Source organism: Mycteria americana, chromosome 22, assembly GCF_035582795.1.
Source record: "Mycteria americana isolate JAX WOST 10 ecotype Jacksonville Zoo and Gardens chromosome 22, USCA_MyAme_1.0, whole genome shotgun sequence".
Lineage (NCBI taxonomy): Eukaryota > Metazoa > Chordata > Aves > Ciconiiformes > Ciconiidae > Mycteria > Mycteria americana.
Window position 1 is genome coordinate 678,888 of NC_134386.1, and position 20,284 is coordinate 699,171.

At 53.3% G+C, this 20,284-nt stretch overlaps 3 protein-coding genes across 5 annotated transcripts; 2 read left to right on the top strand and 1 right to left on the bottom strand.

Moving 5' to 3' along the window:
- Positions 1–594: 594 nt before the first annotated feature.
- On the top strand, positions 595–14,924 carry RAB5C (RAB5C, member RAS oncogene family). Of its 3 annotated transcripts, none has more exons than XM_075522885.1 (6): positions 595–682; positions 10,556–10,800; positions 11,867–12,018; positions 12,335–12,457; positions 13,246–13,339; positions 13,757–14,924. In XM_075522885.1, exons 2-6 carry the CDS (start codon positions 10,635–10,637, stop codon positions 13,870–13,872), a joined length of 651 nt encoding a protein of 216 aa, XP_075379000.1. In that variant the 5' UTR covers positions 595–682; positions 10,556–10,634; the 3' UTR covers positions 13,873–14,924. The 3 variants fall into 3 exon arrangements, with proteins under 3 accessions (XP_075379000.1, XP_075379001.1, XP_075379002.1); XM_075522886.1 differs by lacking the exon at positions 595–682 and adding an exon at positions 1,013–1,268; XM_075522887.1 differs by lacking the exon at positions 595–682 and adding an exon at positions 4,055–4,075.
- Positions 14,925–17,052: 2,128 nt separating this feature from the next.
- Positions 17,053–17,863, bottom strand: HSPB9 (heat shock protein family B (small) member 9). Its single transcript, XM_075522889.1, has one exon. It carries the CDS (start codon positions 17,785–17,787, stop codon positions 17,203–17,205), a length of 585 nt encoding a protein of 194 aa, XP_075379004.1. The 5' UTR covers positions 17,788–17,863; the 3' UTR covers positions 17,053–17,202.
- A 626-nt stretch (positions 17,864–18,489) lies between these two features.
- Positions 18,490–19,668, top strand: LOC142419679 (heat shock protein 30C-like). Its single transcript, XM_075522888.1, has one exon. It carries the CDS (start codon positions 18,905–18,907, stop codon positions 19,511–19,513), a length of 609 nt encoding a protein of 202 aa, XP_075379003.1. The 5' UTR covers positions 18,490–18,904; the 3' UTR covers positions 19,514–19,668.
- Positions 19,669–20,284: the final 616 nt, after the last annotated feature.

Consider the following 20,284-nt stretch of genomic DNA (forward strand, 5'->3'; position numbering starts at 1 on the left):
CCCCCCCCCCGTGCCCGGGGCCGTGGGACGGGGCTGGGCAGCGCTGCCCCCCGGGGACCCGCGGGGCCGGGAGGGGCCGCCGGCGGATTTTGTGCGCGAAGCCGGTTCGGAGGCTCGGGGCGGGGGGTGTCTCCGAGCGGGAGGGGGGTCTCCGGGGGGTGCCCCGGGGGACACGGTGCCTCCCTCCGCGGCTGCCGGCTCGCCGACGGCCGTAGTCCGTGTCGTCACCCCCCGCCCAGCCCCGCGCCCCCCGCGCCCCCGCCCCAACGGGAAATAAAGGCTCTATTTTTCCAGCCCGCCTCCGGTGAGTCTCTGCCCGCGGCTCCCCCGCCGCTGCGCGGGGCCTGCCCAGGGTGGCCGCTCGCCCCCCGCGCCGGGACCCCCCTTTCCCGGATCCCCGCCGGCGACTCCCGCGCCCCCCCCCTCCCGGACTACAGCTCCCATCGCCCCCCGCGACGGGCGCGCCCTGACGCCACGCCGCCCGTCACGTGAGGCGGCGCGTCCGCGAGGGGGCGGAGCCTCTTTGGGGCGGGGCGCCTGTGATTGGCAGGCACTGCTGCCTGTGGCCGGCGGGCTGGGAGCGGAAGGGGTGGGCGGATCCGGAAGCGGAACGGGTAAAGGCGGAAGTGAGGGCCGGGGCCTGCGAGACTCACCTGCGGCGGGGGGAGCGGCGCTCCGGGCGGTGAGTGGGGCCGGGGGCGGCGGGGCCCGCTCGTCCCGCACCGTCGCGGCGGGGCTGCCTGCGGTGCGGCCCGCGGGGGCTCTGGGCAGGCGGTGCCCGGCGCGGCTCGGTGCCGAGCCCTGCCCCGGGCGGTGCCTGGCCCGGGGGCCCGGCTCCACTGGGCCCGTGCGCCGCAGACCCGGCTCCCCGGGAGCCCGCCCGGCTGGGGGAGGCAGCCCCGGGGGCGCGGCTCTGCCGGGCGGGGCGAGGCCGCCGCGTCCCGGCTGCGCCCTCGGGTTGCGGGAGCCGGGGTCTGGAGCGGGCCGGCGCCGCCGTCAGCGGGGCGGGGGGCTCCGGCCTTCGCGGCTGCCCGAAACAAAGCTCCCCTCGCCGGGTCCTGGCGAGCCGGTCCCGCTGGGAGTCCTGGCGAGGCGGGAGAGCGGCGCTGCCCCGGTGCACCGGCGGCTCCGGCCTTGTGGAGTGTGGCCCTGGCCTCGTAGTGAGCTGTAACCGGGGAAGGGAGCTGCGCTCATCGGGAGGATCAACGCGGCAAAGGTGGCGATCTCAAACTCAAGGCGGGTGTCACGTCTGCGTTGTGGGCTCTCAGGTTTGGCACTCCCTCGGGCTGTTTTCCTTCAGAAGCAGGAAAGGCTTGGCAGCGAGTACAGGTGTTGCTGTCGGTGCGCTGGGTCTGCCTGACTGCTGTTTCCCAACTCCTTCGTCTCTTGTAGCGCTGTCTCGTAGCGATGACTGTGTGAAAGTTAAATGGAATTTGGAGAAGGTGTGGCACCCGTAAGGATAGAAGTGGTATAATGTTTTGTTGTAGCTAGTCAGCTGCTGAGGTGGGAACAGAAACTCTAGAAGTCTGAAAGCCTGGCCAGGTTCCTGAGTAGAGAACTGCCTAAATGAAGGATGTGACTTTATCTGCTGAAAATAGGTTCTAGTAGAATGGAGACTATTCGGTGGTGCTGCTGGTGGCAAACACAGCCCCTGGGCCCCCTCCAAGGGGCATTTGCGAAGTGAAATATGTGGTGCTGCAGGCTCTCGAAGAACTGAACTGCAAAAAAGTTTTGTAGCTTGTCTGGAAGGAGACCCAGACACGCGCAGATGCAAGGCCATCCTTGGATCTTTGGCGCAGCGGGAGAGACTGCTGCGTGTAAGCTGGGACTGTAGTCGGTATGTGATCCTGCAAAGGCTTAACAGTGCAGACGTAAGTGTGAGCAACAGGTTTGTAGTGCTAAATCCTGTGAAGGCTGCTCGAACCTTATTCCTGGTCATGCTCAAGGTGCTGCTAAAGCTCCTGGGGCTGGGTGGGAGCTGTGAGGAGCCCTGACAGTCGTAGTTGCTCTCTGCTAGCTAGTTGTGACTCTCACTGTAAAGTGCTCTGCCAGCGAGACCAAATACAGTGTTGACCCGATCTCAGCTGACCTTTAGCTTGTTGCTTTTGTACATGGCTGTCGGAGTTCTGACCTTGACTGTTTCCAAGCACATAAGGAAATCGGAGGGAAGAGAGTGCACTGAGGTACTATTTTAAGTCTTATGTGGAACAACTTGCATCTGCTATTCTTAGCTTTTTGTGTGGTGGGTCAACACATATTTGAGCTGCCCTGCTTATAGCATGACATCAATTCTGCTTTGCACTAAGTTAGGACTCCTGAGCCTACTCTGAAGGCAGGGCTCCGAAGCTTGGTTGAGACCAAAAAAAGAAAGATTCATATTGGTGTGATGTGCCATGCTGTCTGAGTGAACTTTCTTGGAATATCCCATTCATATTTGCTACTGCCTTGACTCTAAGAGTCTTTTACCTTTTTTCAGCTTAACTGGATAATAAGGTGAAAGAACTGTGACTGAAAAGGGCGAAGAATTCAGAATAGCGTGTGTAGGCAGCTACAAGACAAGGTTGGTCTTAATCTGTTCTTGGAGTGAGGAGAGCAGGTAAAGCACAAGTCTATAGGGACCTGTAAGGTTAAGAGAAGCAATGCTTAGATTTCAGCACTGAGACTCAGTTACTGAACCTCGGACTTCTCTTGAGTCTCAACAGTACGCCCGAACAGTCAACTGCTTTCATAGCAAAAATCTACCTCTAGAGGCAATCTTTCCCTCTAAGATACTATAGGCTAATTTAGACTACGTTTGTTTTAAGATAGTGCCAGGCAGCGTAGGTCCCTTGAGGCTGTTTAAGTAGGTGCTGATACCTCTTCAGGGGGAGGCAAGATGAAATGGGACTCCTGAAGAAGGATTTAAGTTACTAGAGAACAGTAAGGGGAAGGCTAGCTTGATGTGTGGAAAAGAATATAGTAAAATAAAACATTTGTCTAGTTTTAGTATGAACAGAGTTGGGTTTAGGTCCCTTTGCTTTACTAGCAAAACCAGTAATGGATTGGGCAGCATCTGAAAGCTGTCTAGTAACATGTTCACGCTTTGTGTGCTTGGCCAAACTTAACTGTTGTGATGAGAAGTGGAATTATCTCCATCGCAGCAAAGCTCTTCTGCATCTAAAGAGGGATCAGCTCTAGAATTGCTCTAGGCCCTGCTAGTCATCAACTCTTGATCCTAACTTCCTAAGCTGCTGCATGTTTAGCGGAGAGGTGGTCATGGCATCTCCCTGAAGAGGGAGGGGGAAAGAATGCCAAGTACTTTTCGGACACAGGAAATGAAATGGGAACGCTTCTAATGAAGTGAGTGTAGCCCAAAGTATTTTGGTCAGCATACTTAAAAGAGGGTAGAATGTAGAAACAGTCGAGTCAGCTGTTTTCTTCCCTTGGGGTATGAAGTTTGAAGTCCTCTTATGCAAGTTCTGTTAAGTCGTCAGAGTAACAGTATGAAAACACTCCAAATGCTAGCCAGAAACAATGAACCTTCATGGAAGTGACAGTATCAGGGAAGAATAAAGTTTCATCTAAGTCCTAAAAGGAACGCTTTCCTTCCCTGGAGCACAGGAATGAACTGCTGGAGTAGTTCTACATAAACAGATAAGAAAACACTGGTTTTCGTGTTTGCTTTTATTTGGTAGAGCTCCAAATAAGGAGCTGCTAGTGGCAAGAGATCTTTGCGCAGTCTGGAAAAGATATTATGAAGGTCACTGACTCGTTTTGCAGTGAAGATGGCAGTTTTCTGCTTTGCGTTGCTTATGATCTTGCCTTCTTGTTCACAGAATAGTAGGTGCTACCTAAAGGCACATATTGCTGGACTTCTAGTCAAAATTAAGCTGTCTTTTGAGGGTGTGCTGAGTAGTGGACAATATCAAGAACAGGAGTTAGAAGAACCTTTCCTGAAGAATTAAAAACTTGATGCTTTTGTTCAATTTGTAGTTGGTCCAGGCAGCACTCATGAGTTGCTCCTTCAACCTGGCTGTGCCTCATCTCCTGTGAAACAGGACTAAGTTCCTGCAGTGTCAAGGATAACTAAAAGTAGGTAAGACCCCCAAGAGGGAGTTAATGTGGGGACAGGGAACATGGAGGCTTTGCTCACCTCAACTAGTGAGAAGCTTATGTGAAACGAAGGTGAAGTGTAACTCTTCCACAAAAGTCTTACGCTGCAATTCATGCCTTCTCATGCCACTCTTCATTCCACTCTTTTTAAAGCAGTCTTTGCAACTGTATTGTCTCCATAGCTTTAAGTGGAGCTTGACCGAAGCAGTGCTGAAAGCTGGCATTCATGGGTCTTCCATCAGCCAGATCCGGTGTGAGTTCACTTGCTATTGTGTCAACACAGCTGGGGGTTTGGTGGCCCTGGTTAGAACGTGAGTTCTAGTGTTATCTCTGTTGCTTTCCTGATACATGAGGAGCAGGCAGAAGCACTGTGCCTCAGCCTGCCCTCGCTGCATGTTTCTTTGTTCAGCTATGGTGATCTAATAGGACACTGACTGCAGTTTTAAAAGCAATTAGTCATGCTATTCTGCAGAATTAAAACCCCCACTGGATTAGGCATGGAACTTCCTTGTGCTGCCAGTGTGACCAACATGGTAATAACTCTTGTTGCTGATACCTATTCAACTCTGAGTATAAAAAATGTAGCTCCAAGGTAGCATCAGTAAGTGTAACGTTGTTTTACCTCATGAGATGTTTTCAGGAATTCCTGATAAAGGATAACCACTTAAACCTAGGAAACCCTTCTGAGGGGATGTGTATGGGGTTAAACTGGCTAGAAGGCGGCTTGAGGGAGCTTCATAACTCCCCTTGAGCGAAGTACTGCACTTCTTGACTCAATCATGCAGGCTGTGATCTTTGCCTCATCGTCTAAAGAGTCAGGTCAGCTTTGTAGGATGCATGGGTATTCCTGGCTTCGTAGTTTAACAGTCTTAGAGCTGACTTGCCTAGGTCAAGCAGATGACATCTGGCAAATGAGATTTAGTCTCAAGCTGAGCAGTAGCTTTCTGTACATAACGAGGAGTTCTGAGTTGGTCTGAACTTCAGACGATCTTGTCCAAGTACAGTGCTGCCTGTTCAGATCGGATCTTCAGTTTGACCACTTGTGCTTGGCACTGAGCAGCAGCCTGTCCGTAGGGCCTCATGCATGAGACATAGCAGAAACTTGGCCTTCATCACGATTTCTTCTCTTGGGTTTGTTTTGCCTTAAAGGCTTTGTGAAGCTAGCTTTAGACATGACCAAAGGAAGATGGCTCTGTTTCACTGTGCTTGGCAACTGTCCTTCATAAGACCAGGCTTCAGCTTGTGTTGTGAAGTGATGGAAAGGGCTCTTCTGCTGCCTTGGCCCTGGATTGCCCAGCTGGGTGTAGCTGCATGTTGTACTCTCCTGCTAGCTCAGCTGCACATAGCATCTGTGCTGGATTGAGTGGTAACTGCAGGGTAGTGGCCTTGAAATCTCTGATAGAATTGTTTTTGAAAAGCTGCTTTGAAAAACACTGGCTTCTGGGGCTGCTTTGGAGGCTGTGGCTCTGCAGATGTCAGGAAGCAGATGCATGTATTAAAAGCATGAAAAGGAGCTGGTATTACAGATTCTACTACACTTGCTCAGGACTGTAGCTACCAATAAAAAGTAATTTAACTTTTTGCCAATGTAAATCCTGTGTACCTCTAAATTAAACTGAGTGTGCCTAAGGCTTTGGAAGGCTTGGGCATGAGGCTCTACAGAGAAGTTGTGACTTTAACTTATGATAGTGTAAACACCATAGGAGTACTTCTGAAACTGCTGTCTGGGCTGATTTAGGTCTGTGAATCTGCATTTTAAGGCTGTAGCACAGCTGACAACTGCAATGACTAGTTCCCCAATTTAGAGCTGTTACTGAAGCTCCAGATTATAGTCTTACTGATCAAGAGACTAAGTGTTCTTTGTTTGTGGAGGGAAGTGCATGTTGTCTGTAGAAAGATGAAGTATTAAAACTGATCAGACTTTATGGGGCTGAGGGACTGAGGTCTGTACTTGCAAGTCTGTTTCCTGGTTCATCTCATCAGTGAGAGCTGGGTCTGTTACTTCTTCCTCTGCTGTGTGGACCCTACTGCAGTAAGGCTTTCAAAGTTTGGTCTTGATTAATCATATTAATGTGCTGGAAAATCAGGTTGACATTCCATGCTATGCTAATCTGGGTTAGTGGAGTCTGTGTGTTCTGGTGGGTCCTGTGCTTGCTGCTGGTCCTGCTTGTGGAAGCTGCTTGTGAATCTGGGCCCTAAAGCTGGCTTGCCAGTTCTGGGTGGGAGTAAGGTACCACGAGCTTCCTGCTAGCGGTGGCTGGCTGCCCATTCAGTGTTAGGTGAAGCAAAACTGCTCAGTAACTTCAGGGGTTGCTTTGCCAAGAAATTCATGTAATGCTGTCAACTGTTTAACAAGATAAATACTTCACTGGGGCTTTTGTCTTGAGTATTTTGATTCCAAGCCAAAAAATCCTCAGTGAAATGGTTTCTTGCATAGCTGAGAGTAGAAGCAGTCCTCTTGGGTAACTAGATTATTCAGGATTGGGTTTCTAAATATTACCAGCTTTCAGAGTAGCCCTTGCTACTGGGTGAACATGGGGCAAAAATGTCAGATTCTGAATTTCTGACACCTTAAACTAGGAACTTCCCTGTGATAGGGAGTCCAGTGAAGCAATTGTCTCATGCAGGGGTTAACATGGGGATCCGATAGTAATTGCCCTGTGGAGATTGGGGTTCTCGTACTGGGCTGGTTTGTTTGAAACGAGCTCTTGTGCTATTCTTGAGCATCCAAACAGCTCTGGAGAACTGCCTTGCTCTGGGGTAGGCTGGAAATGCAGCAGTGCTGGCATGCGCTTTCTCATGTAGGGCACTCAGACTCCTGAATTCAATATTCATGGGAGTGTACAAGCCCCTACAACAAATCCTGGCAAACGGGTGAGGTGTTGAGAGGAGCGTAAACTGCAGAAGTGATAGACCTAGAGTTCTTGGTTGTTGGACAGCATCAGGCATTGAAACTTGTCTTTGATCTCAAAGCAAACAAGAGACTGTTCCAAGAGTTTATGATTAAAAAAATTGGTACTTTTGCCTGTGTGATGCAGAGCTCCTGCATGTGCTTCAGTAACCAGGAGGTGGGTAGGGCGAGCAAACAAACCAGCATGTACCTTTTTATGGATCCTGTAACATCACAAGCTGCTGAGTTTTGCTGGTTACAAGAAGCTAGTAGGAAAATTAATACTTGTTAATCTTGATTACAAGAGTACCCTATCATACCCTTCCTTCTCATGGTCTTGACTTCTTGAATTAGTATGGCAAGCTGCAGCTTCAGCTGCTTTCACTTGTCTGCATGGTATTGCTGTCGTTATTTTGGTCTGACCCATAGCTTGAGTGTCAGGGTTCTCCTGGGGAGCAGGGAGGGGTGCATGCCCCATCCACTCTGCTGGAAGAGGGGACAAACAGCCTCCCGGAGCATCAGAAATGGCTTCATACAGCATGAAGTACTTAGTTTCTCACACTGATAATCACTGATCAGTGTGGGCTGATCTAGCGCAGATCCAGGCTGTGTAGTTTAGCTGGCTGTTACTTCCGCATTCGGCAGAGTGCAGTTCTGACAGGAATGTAGAAATCCTCAAAGATGTTGGCATTAGCAAAAAGTGCCAAAGTGATCCTCCTGCAGTGGAGAGTTCTCGCTGTCTACAGCTTCGGTAGTTGCTCACTTCAATTATTTGGCCTTCCTGTGAACGTCAGGAGAAATACTAAGCTGGTTGTTCTGATCTCATGTATGGTCTTAGCCTGAGACCCTTAGTGAGATGGCTGCAGGTAGGGTCATCTGAACTGCATAAATTTCAGCCAAACATCCTAAAGATCTGGCAGCGTCTTAGGTGGACATGAAGTCATATAATCCTGCAGCCAAACTTCAAACCATCTTTAGATGATGATCAGATTCTCCATAATTAAAAGTGGTCATGGACTCTAGCTGCTTGACTACTTGCTCTGATCAGTAGCTCTCCATGATGAGCTGGATATACAGACATGCTTGCTCAATTCGGTGTGAGTTCACGTAGCACAACCAGATGGCAAAATGATTGAGATCTGTGAAATATAGGTCGCACTAAGACCTGAGGATGTCAACAGGCTCATTTCCTTGTTTTGCTCTGGGAATCACCCCTATCATATTTCAGGAGGTCATAACTCAGTAGAGACATGATTCACGTGGCATTTAATGTGCAGAATGTTAGTCTGAAACAGCAACAGAGCTTACGTATTGCTGATAGACTGCCCTGGTAAATTAAGACAAGGTTAAACAAGCAAAAGCTGTTCCCTTGCAGACTCTGGTTAGAGGAGAAACTCTAAAAGGTGGAAGCTTTTTCAGGCTGGTAGAGATGTAGAGCTGCTGATGTGCCTCTCGAACCTGGTGGCAACCAAGCTGCTCCTGGCCAGAACTGCAAAATGCTGCTTCCTTGCTGTCCAGCAAAAGGAATTGCTAATTTGCTTCCTATCAAGCTTTCTCATCCTGTCAAAACAATGTTTGTCCTTCCTCAGAAGAGGAGGTGGGGGTTCTGACAGTGTTACTAGCCTTTGCGAGGACCCAGCTCTGAATTGCAGTTTTTTCACTGACTTGACCCAAGACCGGACCGGTCACTCAAAGCAATGGCTTGTTCACACTCAGGCTACTGAAACATCTCGCTGCACTGAAGTTACTGCTCATGGTTTCTCTCCTACCTGCTAGCTTCAGTGAACGGTACTGGCTTAACAGTGGGCTTCTCACTTGCCTCATGGCCAAAACAGTTTGAGGTTGAATGTCTCTGTAGGTCAGAGTATGCTCAAGTGCTTTTGTGTGTTGAAATCTGAAGATGTACTCCAGCTGATGACACTAATGGGCTATCCCTCTGGCTGAGCTCTCAGACTGAAATGGCTGTAGGTTTCCTATCAAACTATGGAATTGAGTTGAAACTTGAGACACAAAGTAGCCTCACAGCAGTCACAACTGGACAGGCTTTGCTCTGGAAAGCAGGCATTTGAAACTCTTCTTCGGTAAGCCTCTGTATTGAGGCAGGCCTGAGCCTTGTTCACAGGAAACGCTGCTCCAGGTCAGACCCATTTCAACTTGCTTTAAGCTTCTTATTCATAGGAATCTGGTATTTGCTGAGTAAATGCTGGATGTACTCAGAGCATACCCAGAGTTTTCTTGGGGGTACACTCAGAACAAGGAGAAATTGGCTTTTGGGGGATTTTTTTTTGCAGTTGTCTCTGTCAACAAGAAGCTTAGGTTATGAGAGTTGAAGGGAGAGTGGTGATACAGAGCAGATGCAATCAGTTGTAGCATTTATCATTGACAGGAAGTGGGAGTTGTGATGAGAACAGGAAATATGCCTAAATCTGTATAACTGTGCACTTCGAAAGTGCTCCTGTTTTCTGCTGCATGTGGCTGAGAAATGGTTAGGAAGGCACTGAGACTTCACTTGTGGTTAACTATGGATGTAAACCAGCTTGTCTTGCTGCTCTTGCCATGGCTTTGTGCTTCTGCACAACTCTCGAGATTTGGTGCTGTTGAATTGAGTGCTGGGGAGATGGGATGGCAGTTCTGATCGTGGGTGATGCTACCTGTTTGTGCTGTTCAGCATAGCTGGATTTGAAGAATGTGGCCAGTAGCCTGCTGACCTGGAATGATGTGGGATAAGGGCAACGAGGCAGCTGGGACAGGGTGTGGGGAGCGGGAAGCATTAGGTGTTGCCTCTGCGTTTGGATCAAGCTATTGACTCTTGTTTGGTGGTAAGTATCCGTTTGCAACAGGGATGGGGACTAGTTGCTTTTGGTCTCTGAATATGCAGCCTGTGCTGAGAGAGTGGCTGCTACCAAATGACTTTCCTCCCTGTGGCAGGCTGCTTGCATAGCAGTTCAAAGGCCTTCTTCAGGATGGCTCTAAGATGCAGTATTTAATGGCTTGGTCCGAGTTCCTCTAAACTAACAGGCTGAATATAGAAACTCCCTTGTCTGAATGTCTTGTGACCTGAAGGACTAACACAGGACTGCTTCCTGTAACGGCGTATGCGGGCACTTGAACATCTCTGTATTGCATTGATAGTCTGAAGTTGCTACCTTGTGAACTTGGGAGAGGAGGAAGGAGCTAAAGGTCAAGCTCAGCTACCTCCATGAACTGAGTAATTGTTGTTTTAATAGATGAAGCTCTAATAACACCAATTGGTGTGCCGGCTGTTCTTTACTTGCCTCACCCTAGCAAGGTGTGTGTAATATCTACACATAGTGGAAGTGCTGGAGGGCCTGCTGGTGGGGAGGAAAGCTTGTGTTACCAATATCCCTTCTCCAGGGAGGCTCAGAAGACTTAAGATGCTGCTGACAGACAGAAACTGCCTGATAGTGCTGCGGTGCATGCAGCTGATAACTTTCCACTGTGGGAAGGAATCGCCACCTGCCTGTGCTGATGGTGGTTGCAGATCAAACCCACCCTCTAGAACTGGTACGGCTGGTCCATGAGCGTGTTACTAACTCTGACCTCCTCTTCCAGTTGCAACCTGCCTCCCGGTGGATCCCAGTGCAGAACCTGCAGCAACCTTAGCTCTTGGCACTCCTGCACTTAGGCCACAATGGCAGGTCGAGGTGGAGCTGCTCGACCGAATGGACCAGCCGCTGGAAACAAAATCTGCCAGTTTAAACTTGTTCTCTTGGGAGAGTCGGCAGTGGGGAAGTCCAGCCTTGTTCTGCGCTTCGTGAAGGGGCAGTTCCACGAGTACCAGGAGAGCACGATTGGAGGTGAGTGCCAACTCCAGTGCCTATGGCTAGAAGATGCTGGCCTCACTAATGCACTCCAGGGGTATCAGAAGTATTAATGGTTATTTCAAACCGGTCTGGGGTTTTTGGTATAAATAGTCAAGCAGCTAATGCTTTAACTCTTGGTTTACAACTTGTTTGTTGGTATGACAATCTGTGCAGCAAAGAATAATGCTATGGCAACCGTGCGCTCTGCCTCTAAGGCGTATTCACTTCCAGTGCTTGAATTCCTGCTTCTAATTAGAACTGAGGCGTTCAGCTTGGTTTATAGCCCTTAATTATCTTTTCAGACCATGACCCAGGATTTTGGGGTTGTTTCTAGCCTGATGCTGTTAACTACTTCCGCAGCTCTTTCAGGTCTAGGAGTTCTTTAACTTGAAATCATTAGCATGGTGTCACCAATGAAAGGTTGGTTGGCACCTGGGTCTCTGGGCAGTAATATTAGAGGTGTGTACTGAGAAAAGGCTTGATTTGTCCCTATAGTAACCCCTGCAGGGAGTAAGTATAGCTGTAAGTATAGCTCCTGGGCAAGCAGGGCTGAAAGCTGTGCTGCAGAGGGCCATGTGAGCACTCCGCCGTTCTGCTTCGATCTGTGTCCAAGGCTGGTTGCCTTTATCCTAGTTGTAACGCGTGGTATTATGCTTGCTGGAACAAGAAAATAACCAGTTACTAAATTGGGGAGTGCAGTGTAACTGGGCTGAGCTCGGTGCTTTGGTACTGTGGTGCTCTCCAAAGCTAATGCCGGCGGTGTTGCAGCTGTACTGTGTGATCTGGGGAGGGACTGGCAGTGCTGCTGCTCCGGTGGCTGGCTGCTGCCTGGGCTCTCAGGGCCACCTTCCTGGCTGCTGCACGGTGGCTCTGGGATTCCTGTGTGCAAGGAGCTTGATGATACAGCAGAGCTGCAGCTTGCACAACAAGCGGCACTGCCCTGGCCTCTGTCTGGGGCTTCTGCTCGCTCCCATGCAACAGCAGAACTGCTCCAAGCTCCTGGCTCTTGCTGCCAGGCTCTCCAGCTGGCAGTAAGGAAAACATGCACCTTCTCTTTCAGCTGCCTTCCTAACACAGACGGTCTGTCTGGATGACACAACAGTGAAGTTTGAAATATGGGATACAGCAGGACAAGAGCGGTATCACAGCCTGGCACCAATGTATTACCGAGGTGCCCAGGCAGCCATTGTTGTCTACGACATCACTAACACAGTGAGTACTGCGTAGGGCTGTGCATTTACTGGGGAGGAGGCGTCTGTGCTTGCGGCTGATGCTTCTGAGTTCCCTGGGAGAGTGTCTGGGTTCAGAGTCCCTGCAGATGCCTGCCTGCAGGTATTGAGTTTCTTGAAAACTGCTAATGGCCTCTTCCTCAGTTCTGACCAAGGCTGTCTAAGCTGATAAAGGATCCTGCTACAAAGTGCTGTAGAGGCAGAACACTTCTTACAGGAAAGACTTGTTCTAATCATATCTTCACTGTGGATTAATAAGAGGCTGCCCTTCCTGACTGCTGCCTCCTGTTTGCTTCCAGGACACATTTGTACGAGCCAAGAACTGGGTGAAAGAGTTGCAGAGGCAGGCTAGCCCCAATATTGTAATTGCACTAGCAGGAAACAAGGCAGACCTTGCTACCAAGAGAGCTGTGGACTTCCAGGTGAGTGGGAATCCAGATCAGTTGTTACCTGAACAAGTCAGGAAAGCAGCTTTTTGCTTAAGTGGGGGAGATGGTGGCTATGTGCAAAATGCTTTGAGGGAGAGCGGAAGTCAAGATTTATGCTGCTGAGGACCCCAGGATGCCACTTAGGGAATTGTAGCCTGCCGTTCCCGTGCACGCCTTTCACAGCACTTGTAGCTCTTGTTGGTAACAGTTACCATGAATGTGGAGAATAAGGCCCACAGAGCACAAGCTTCTGTCTTCAGTCTTTTCTGGTGCCTTACTCATCTGGGGCTGTCTTCAGCAGTGTATGAAACAGCATCTTTTAGAGACAAGACGTGTGAAGAATCATTCCCAGCTTGTTCTCTACTCTTCACAGCTCTTACCTTGTCTAAGGCAGACTTTCAAGGAGAAGCTCTTATCTCAGACCTCTGCACAGGATTGCTTGTGGTGCATTTACAGTGTGTATTACTCTCCCAGCTAACCAAAGTACAAGGTGGTGTGCTGCTCGGGACGTGCTGTGTCTACCCTTGGCTCACGTGGCTCACACAGTCTGTGCTGCCGTACCCCAGCTCGGCTGCTGGGACACCAGCCACGCAGTATTGTCAGTGGTGCATGTCTCCCAGCTGTCCTGGCCAGGCAGGGTCAGGGGACTGGGGTGGAATGTCTGGCCTGGGGTGGGACAGGGTTTCTTCAGTGTTTCGTTTGCCAAGAAGTGAAGCGTGTGAAGCCTGCTTGGGCCTCCCTTTGGCAGGATGCCTTCACCACTCTAATGTGATTGTTTGTAGGATGCACAAACATATGCAGATGACAACAGCTTGCTGTTCATGGAGACATCGGCAAAGACAGCGATGAATGTGAATGAAATCTTCATGGCAATAGGTAACAGCTTGTGTGCAGAAGCGTGGCTGGAGTAGCTCTGAGCACCAGCAGTGCAGCCACTGGAAACCCTGGGAGCTCTCATGTCAGCCAGGGTCTGGAGGCTCTTACCGCAGTGGATGACCAGTTTGCTGTACTCTTGTGAACAGTCACTCCCTGAGTGTTTGGAGCCTTTGCCTTGCAAAGCCTGTTCCCTCTCTCCCTTTATCTGGGGTGGTGAGTAAGGAAGGAGCAGGACTGATGACAGCCAGAGCTAGAAGTGGGTGGTTTGCTGTACTCGTGCTGCTAGCAGCGTCCAATCCCAAACTCCTTAAGAGGTGAGGGCTTCGGCCAGAGCAGGGCTGAGCCCAGCCTGTGGTCTGCAGTGGGGAGGAGGTTGGCCTCTGTAGAGGAACCTACTAATGTCTTGTTTCTTTCTAGCCAAGAAACTGCCAAAAAATGAACCCCAGAACGCTCCTGGTGGCCCAGGTAGGAATCGGGTGGTTGACCTTCAGGAGAGCAGTCAGCCTAGCAGGAGCCAGTGCTGCAGCAATTGAGCAGCCGTTCCTGCCTGATGGAGCCCTCGAATGACGTGACTGGAATCCACGCTAACAATCGCACTTACCGTAGAGCGGCTGCTGCCGGTGGCTGCTGTGATTTCTCCATCCCTTTCTGATCATAGGCTGGAGGGAGTTCTTCCACCTGCACCTTTCTGTACAAATACTAATTCAATTCTAAGTCTTAAGTCACTTTTTTAATATGAACTTCTGTTCTTCCCTCTTCCTGGTGGTGGTGGATGCATGACCTGGTGTCTGCCCAGCCAGCTCATCCCTTCCCACGGGTGAGGGCCAGCAGCACCCAGGTCCCACAGTACTGTAGTTCACTATTGGAAACAAAGGGATATTGAGACTAGACAACCTTGTTTAAAACTACCCGTGTGTAAAAGCTAAGGCTAACGCCAGTACGATAGGCCTAGAACAACCACTAAACTGTAGCATTATAGTGACAAACTTTGGCTTTTCAGCCACTTATTGACCAAATCAATTGAGTATTCTGGGGTGGGGCAGAGGGAAGCAAAACTGGTTTCTTCTGTATTTTGTATTGTATGTTTCTTCATGTAACCAATCAGTATCTTGTCAATATAGTACATACAACTAGCTGCCTGTTGTCTTTATTTGTGTTGGACTCTAGCATGCCAACTCTTTTTTTTTTCTATCTCCGGTTCTGTCGTAATGCACTAATCCTGTTGCAACTTTTGCAAAAATCTTGTATAGAAAATTGTCCTTTTTTTGATGGTTGTGATGCCACTAATGTTGTTAACCCTACTCTAGTGTGAATACACATGGTTTACTGATGTACAGAGGTGGGGTGGGGGAAACCTCGGATAACTTGTCAGTGGAAACAATATGTATTGCAAAAGCCTGTAATTCCACAAAGTATGAAGGGAGGTATTAAAATGGCTTCTGTTGCCAGACTCTAACTGATGTTGGCTGCTGCCTAGTGCCTAATGCAATGTCTTATGCATACTGGTATTTAAGAGGAACTGTCAACCTAGTCTTCATCACAAACTTCAGTTTTGTGTGATTAAAAAAAAATTTTTATAAACCTATCATAATCAACAATGTTCATGTCTCTTAATCAGCTCAAACCAGAAGGGGAGTGGACCAGAACATAACAGTTGTGCTGGAGGCTGAGATGCGCTAGGCTGCTTGTGGTGTTACAACCCCTGGCTCTTCCGTAGGGATGCGTGGCCTTCCTCCCCGGGCAGGGAGAGGCGTGGGCTGCTCGCCCCCGACCTCTGCGTGCTGCCCAGGCTGGGCTGTGCCAGCTGCTCCTGCAGCAGCCAGCTCCCTCGAGGGGCAGGAACTCCTTACCGTGAGGCTGCAGGTGGTTCAGCAAGCTTGTGGTGTGCTGTGCAGCGGTGTGCAAGGAAGTTTGAGGTAAATAGAAATGTTTTTAATTGCCTAATACTTCTAGGGAAACTTATCTACAGCTCAAGTTGGGAAGAGGTGGGGGGAGCAATATGCAGAGGAGCTCAGCTTGACAACCGGACAGGCTTAGGAATACTGTGCTCAAGTCCCTGGCTCTGTCCCTGGAGGATGATGGCCTTGAAAGATGCTGCTCGCCTGTCACTGCTGCATGGACCGAGATCCTTACACCCATGGGGCAGACCTGGAGTCAACACAGAAAACAGAGCATCCCCTTGCAGCTCTGCTGCTGTGTGCGCTGCTGGGCCAGCACCATACGTGCTTGGGAGAGCTTGAAGAGTGTGATGTGGTGGTGCTTGAACCTGCTGCCTCTCCTCAGCTGTGTGGCTGCCGCTGAATCTCTGCGAGAGGCACAGCTACAGTCAACTGTGACCACCCTGGGCTGGGCTTGCCCGGGGCTTGCAGTGTTGGGGCTCTGAAAGTTCTGCTGGGTACCTGCAAATAAAGTTGTCTGTGTGAACAGCCTTGGCTCACGTGGGCTTCATCCTCTATCCAAGGTCTTGGTGCCTTTTGCTCATGCTGGATTTCCTTAAAATCCTGGAAGCAGGAAGGGTCTGGAGTGACTCAGTGACTGAGTTCCTGACGTCGGGCTGGAGCACAGGCTGCCTGTGGTGCGTGGGCTCCAGCAGCCTCAAATGGGCTTCACTCACCTGGTGCTGTGGGTGCTGCTTCTTTCCATCCCTGGCAAGGGGGCCTGGCTGCTCAGCTGCCAGAGGAGCTCAGGGCCTCTGCGGGACACCTGAGGTCTCATCGCTTCCAGTGTGGTTTGGACTAATGTTGCACTTTTCCCAGGCAGCAAGAGAGGGACCTGTTGGAGAGGGGCTTCCTCAATCCCGACTCTGAACAATCCTGTGAGCACAAAGTGAGGTGCTGTTGCCATCTGCTGGCTTCTTGCACTTGGTTCCTGGGTGACAGGGCTTCATTTCTTGGTCTCCATCTCTGTGAAGGAGCCTGTGATGCCCTAAGGGGAGACTTGCTGCTGCTGCTGCCTGAGCATGTGCTGTTCAGCTGGAAGGGACTCGGTGTCGGGGCTGGGGGACCTGTTGCTGGCTGCAGAGCCGTGCGGCAGGGCTCTGCAGAGCAGAGCCTCCTCGCTGCTGGCACCGTGCTGCCATGGGGAAGGGCTGTCCGAGCTTGGAGCAGCTTTAGCACAAACAGGCGTGCCTGCCTGCATACCTGCTGCCTGCCCGGGCCTGAGCATGGGTGGTTGTGGTAGTTGCACACAGTGCCTGGAGATGGGCTTCACCCTCCCTGCTGCTGGGATCCCCGAGGGGGCTCCAGGAGCCCCTTTCCAAGTGGCTTGGGGGGGAAAAACATGTGGCTACAAGAGGGGCACGCTACATCCAACCAGGCCTCCAGCACGGTCGTCTTCCCCCCCAGTGGCGTTGGCCAAGGAGCGAGGGGCTGCGGAGCTGGTGCAGTTGCTGGCAGCACCGTGAGGAGGGGTGGGAGAACCATCCCTGGGAGAACCGCCTCTGCTCCAGTACAGGCAAGTGGGGCTGCCCCTCCCTGCTTGGGACCTTCCTGCCTCCCCCCACCCCGAGCAGCACCCTGCTTGCAGATCCCTTCCCTCCCTCTGAGTCTGCTGTCAGCCCCATTTTGTGCTGCCCTGAGGCACCAAGAGAGGTTCTTCCATCTCTGTGCATCCAGCTCTGCTAGCATCAAGAGCCAAGACCAGAGCCCAGCCTCCCCATCCATTAACACCCCAGCTCCTCCCCCATCAATCAACACCAGGAGAGCACAAGCAGGTTCTATGCAAAAGTATTTTTATTGGATACAAAAACATTCCAGTATAGTGAAAAAAAATGACATCATTGCTGATGGAGCTTGTCTGAGCTAAAACTCAAGACTTGCTGCTGTCTCCTCCGGTCCTGCCGCGGGCCATCGGTTCCTTTCCCATTACACCTGGGCTTTGTTGGTGGCTCCGTCCTCAGAGGCTGGTCCGGGCTGTGGTGCTGCGGGGCTGACCTGGATGGGCACGTTCCTCTCGGGGGCGGCCGGCAGGGCCAGCTTGGGGGCCTCGATGCGGAGCTGCCCCTCCTTGGACAGGGAGCAGGTCAGCGCCTCGACATCCACCTCCTCGGGCACGTCCCACTCCCGCTTCAGCACCTCGTACTTGTAGGAGAAGGAGCCCTTCTCATCGACGTTCTGCGTCTCCTTCTGCCCCACCAGCACCACCTTCCTGCCCACCACCTTCACCGACAGCTGCTCGGGAGCAAAGCTCTTGACGTCCTGGCAGACGGAGAAGCCCTCCCCGGAGCCCTGGGTCAGGGCTGTGCTGGTGCTCGGGGCTCGCTCCATGGCGGTGGCTCCGTGGCTGCTCAGGAGCTGCTCGAAGCTGCTCATGAACTCCCGAGCTTTCTCCATCTCCTGCTGCAGCTCAGTGAAGATGGTCTCTGCGTGCGGCCAGAGGGTCCTCACTGTGCCCAGCCGGGTGGCCAGGGAGCTGGAGGCGAACGGTGCGAGGTGCATTCGGCAAAGCATCGCTGCTGGCTCTGGTGCTCCGGTTCTGGTGCCTGGCTCTGGCTCTGGCTCTGGCTCTGGCTCTCCTCCCTCCACCGAGCTCTCGGCGCTCTGCCCCGGCCCTGCCGCCCGCGGCTTTTATTGCCCGTCCCGGGAGGCCGTGGCCTCACCCCGCCCATGACGTCATCCCGGGAGAAGAGCTCCGCTCTTTCCAGCCCGTTCCAGCTCATTCTTGTTACTCAGCCGTGAGGAGCGGCGGCTCTGACGTCGCGCCCGGCATACCTTCGCCCTTAGTCTTGCGGCTCTGCTCTCCTGGCTTATAATTAGCAGCATCACCTCAGCCTCTGAACGGGATGCCTGAGCCGCCCCTGCCAAAAATCTGTGGCCTTTCTGCTTCCCAGGCAGGGAGCTGGGCTGGGCTCCTCTCCTCCCTGCCTTCCCCCCCTCGCCTGTGGCCTGGCCCCCCCCCATCTGCAGGCAGGAGAGGCCCTCTGCCCCCCGCCCCGTTTGCAGGGCCCTCAGCTGCCTGGGGAGGGACCCCCAGGTGAGACCAGAAGCCAGCCCGCGGGCCCCTCCCCAGGCGGGGTGCACAGGCTGGGTGCTGAGGGGCCAGGACAGGACGGCCGGTGGCCCCCGGGGCGGGTGGGGGGGTCTAGAAAGTGCGAGAGGCGTCTGGCAGCGGGTGACGTAGGAACGTGTTGCTGTAGGGGCGGGACCGTCCCTGTGCTGGCCGAAGCGACGCGCTCCTGGCACAGCGTGACCCGCGCTCCGCCGGGCCCCCAGCGTGGGGGCCGCAGGAAGGGCTTTGCTCGCCCCCCGGCCGGCCGGCCCGCGCGGCTGCTGCATCACGGTGGCTCTGCAGAAACCCGAGCTCCCGGCAGTGACTGCAGCTCCCTATTTGTAGCGTGTGACTCGTCCCCAGAAGCAGGCGCTGCTATTTCGGCTGACGGATAATCAGCCTCTCAAAAATAGGCGATGGCTCCAGGAGGGTGCGTGGGGAGAGAGTGTTCTGGAAGGGGCACACCCCTGGGCAGGGGAGGATAAAACCCGCCGCTCCCCTGCCCCAGCCCAGCACAGCTCCAGCCCCTGCGCAGAGCCAAGCCGCAGCCCGCGCCAGGAGCACGCACCAGGAGCAGAGATGCTTTGCCGCCTGCACTTCATGCCACCCGCGCCCAGCTCGCTGTTCCCGTGGCTGGGACCCGTCCGCACCCTTTGGCCGCATCCGGGCACCCTCTTCGCCGAGCTGGAGCGAGAGCTGCGGCTGGAGATGGAGAGGGCTCGGGAGTTCATGAGCAGCTTCGAGCAGCTCCTGAGCAGCGGGAGCAGCCCCAGCCGGATCAGCATCGCCGCGGAGCGAGGCCAGGGTGCCAGCGCAGCCCTGACCCAGGGCTCCGGGGAGGGCTTCTCCGTCTGCCAGGACGTGAAGGACTTTGCTCCCGAGCAGCTGTCGGTGAAGGTGGTGGGCAGGAAGGTGGTGCTGGTGGGGCAGAAGGAGACGCAGAGCACGGACGACAAGGGCTCCTTCTCCTACAAGTACGAGGTGCTGAAGCGGGAGTGGGACGTGCCCGAGGAGGTGGACGCCGAGGCGCTGACGTGCTCCCTGTCCAAGGAGGGGCAGCTCCGCATCGAGGCCCCCAAGCTGGCCCTGCCGGCCGCCCCCGAGAGGAACGTGCCCATCCAGATGGAGCCGGTGATGGCGCAGGTGACAGCCAGCACCGACGACGGAGCCGAGCGGGCCAAGGCGTGACAGGGAGCAGCGCGGAGCCGGGCTGAGCCCGGCTGCTGGGGCAGCTGCTGGTCACAGGGTGGGACCGTGCCGGGGACTGTGTGACAGCCCGGTGGGGGGGTCTCTGCCCAAAACATGTAGCTTTTTTGATATGTAATAAATATTCCTGACTTTTATTTGTCCGGCTTCTGTGTTTGCTGGTCTCGCCTGGCCCTGTGCTTTGCAACGCTCCTGGCTGTGCCCACGCAGCGGGACGGCAGCGCGGGGAGCCGGGCTGTGCTGGCACAGGGCATGTCCCTGTCACCTCTCCCCAGCCCTGCCTTGCCAGAGGAGGTTGTTCGCGGGGCTGCAGTGCTGAGCATCCCCGGGGGGGCCCTGAGCCTCCCCCCGGACAGCCTTTGGGCACCCGACCCCCATATTCGCGATGGTGCTGGGACACTGCCGTGCAGTTCGAGCCGTGCCGTGCCGTGCCAGCGTGTCCCGAGCCGTGCCGTGCCGTGCCAGCGTGTCCCGTACCGTACCCCCCCCCCCCCCCCCCCCCCGCGATTGCTGGCACCTTCCAGGCGCTGCCCGCTCCTCCGCGACCCAGCCTGCCGCCAAGCCACGCCCCTCCGCTGCGAAATGGGCGTGGCCTCCCATAAATGGGCAGGCGGGGGCGGTCCTACTCATATATATATCGCGGGAGGCGGGCACATGTCAGGGCTGGGGCGTGGCCACACTCCATATTGGGTGGGGGCGTGGCGGTGTGGCCACACCCCCTGCTTACAGTGAGGAGGTGGGGCGAGTTGGGCG

Coding starts and splice junctions, on each gene's coding strand:
- RAB5C (XM_075522885.1), top strand. CDS start 10,635: ATGGCAGGTCGAGGTGGAGCTGCTCGACCGAATGGACCAGCCGCTGGA. Junction 10,801..11,866: donor CCAGGAGAGCACGATTGGAG/GTGAGTGCCAAC, acceptor CTTCTCTTTCAG/CTGCCTTCCTAACACAGACG. Junction 12,019..12,334: donor TCTACGACATCACTAACACA/GTGAGTACTGCG, acceptor GTTTGCTTCCAG/GACACATTTGTACGAGCCAA.
- HSPB9 (XM_075522889.1), bottom strand. CDS start 17,787: ATGCTTTGCCGAATGCACCTCGCACCGTTCGCCTCCAGCTCCCTGGCC.
- LOC142419679 (XM_075522888.1), top strand. CDS start 18,905: ATGCTTTGCCGCCTGCACTTCATGCCACCCGCGCCCAGCTCGCTGTTC.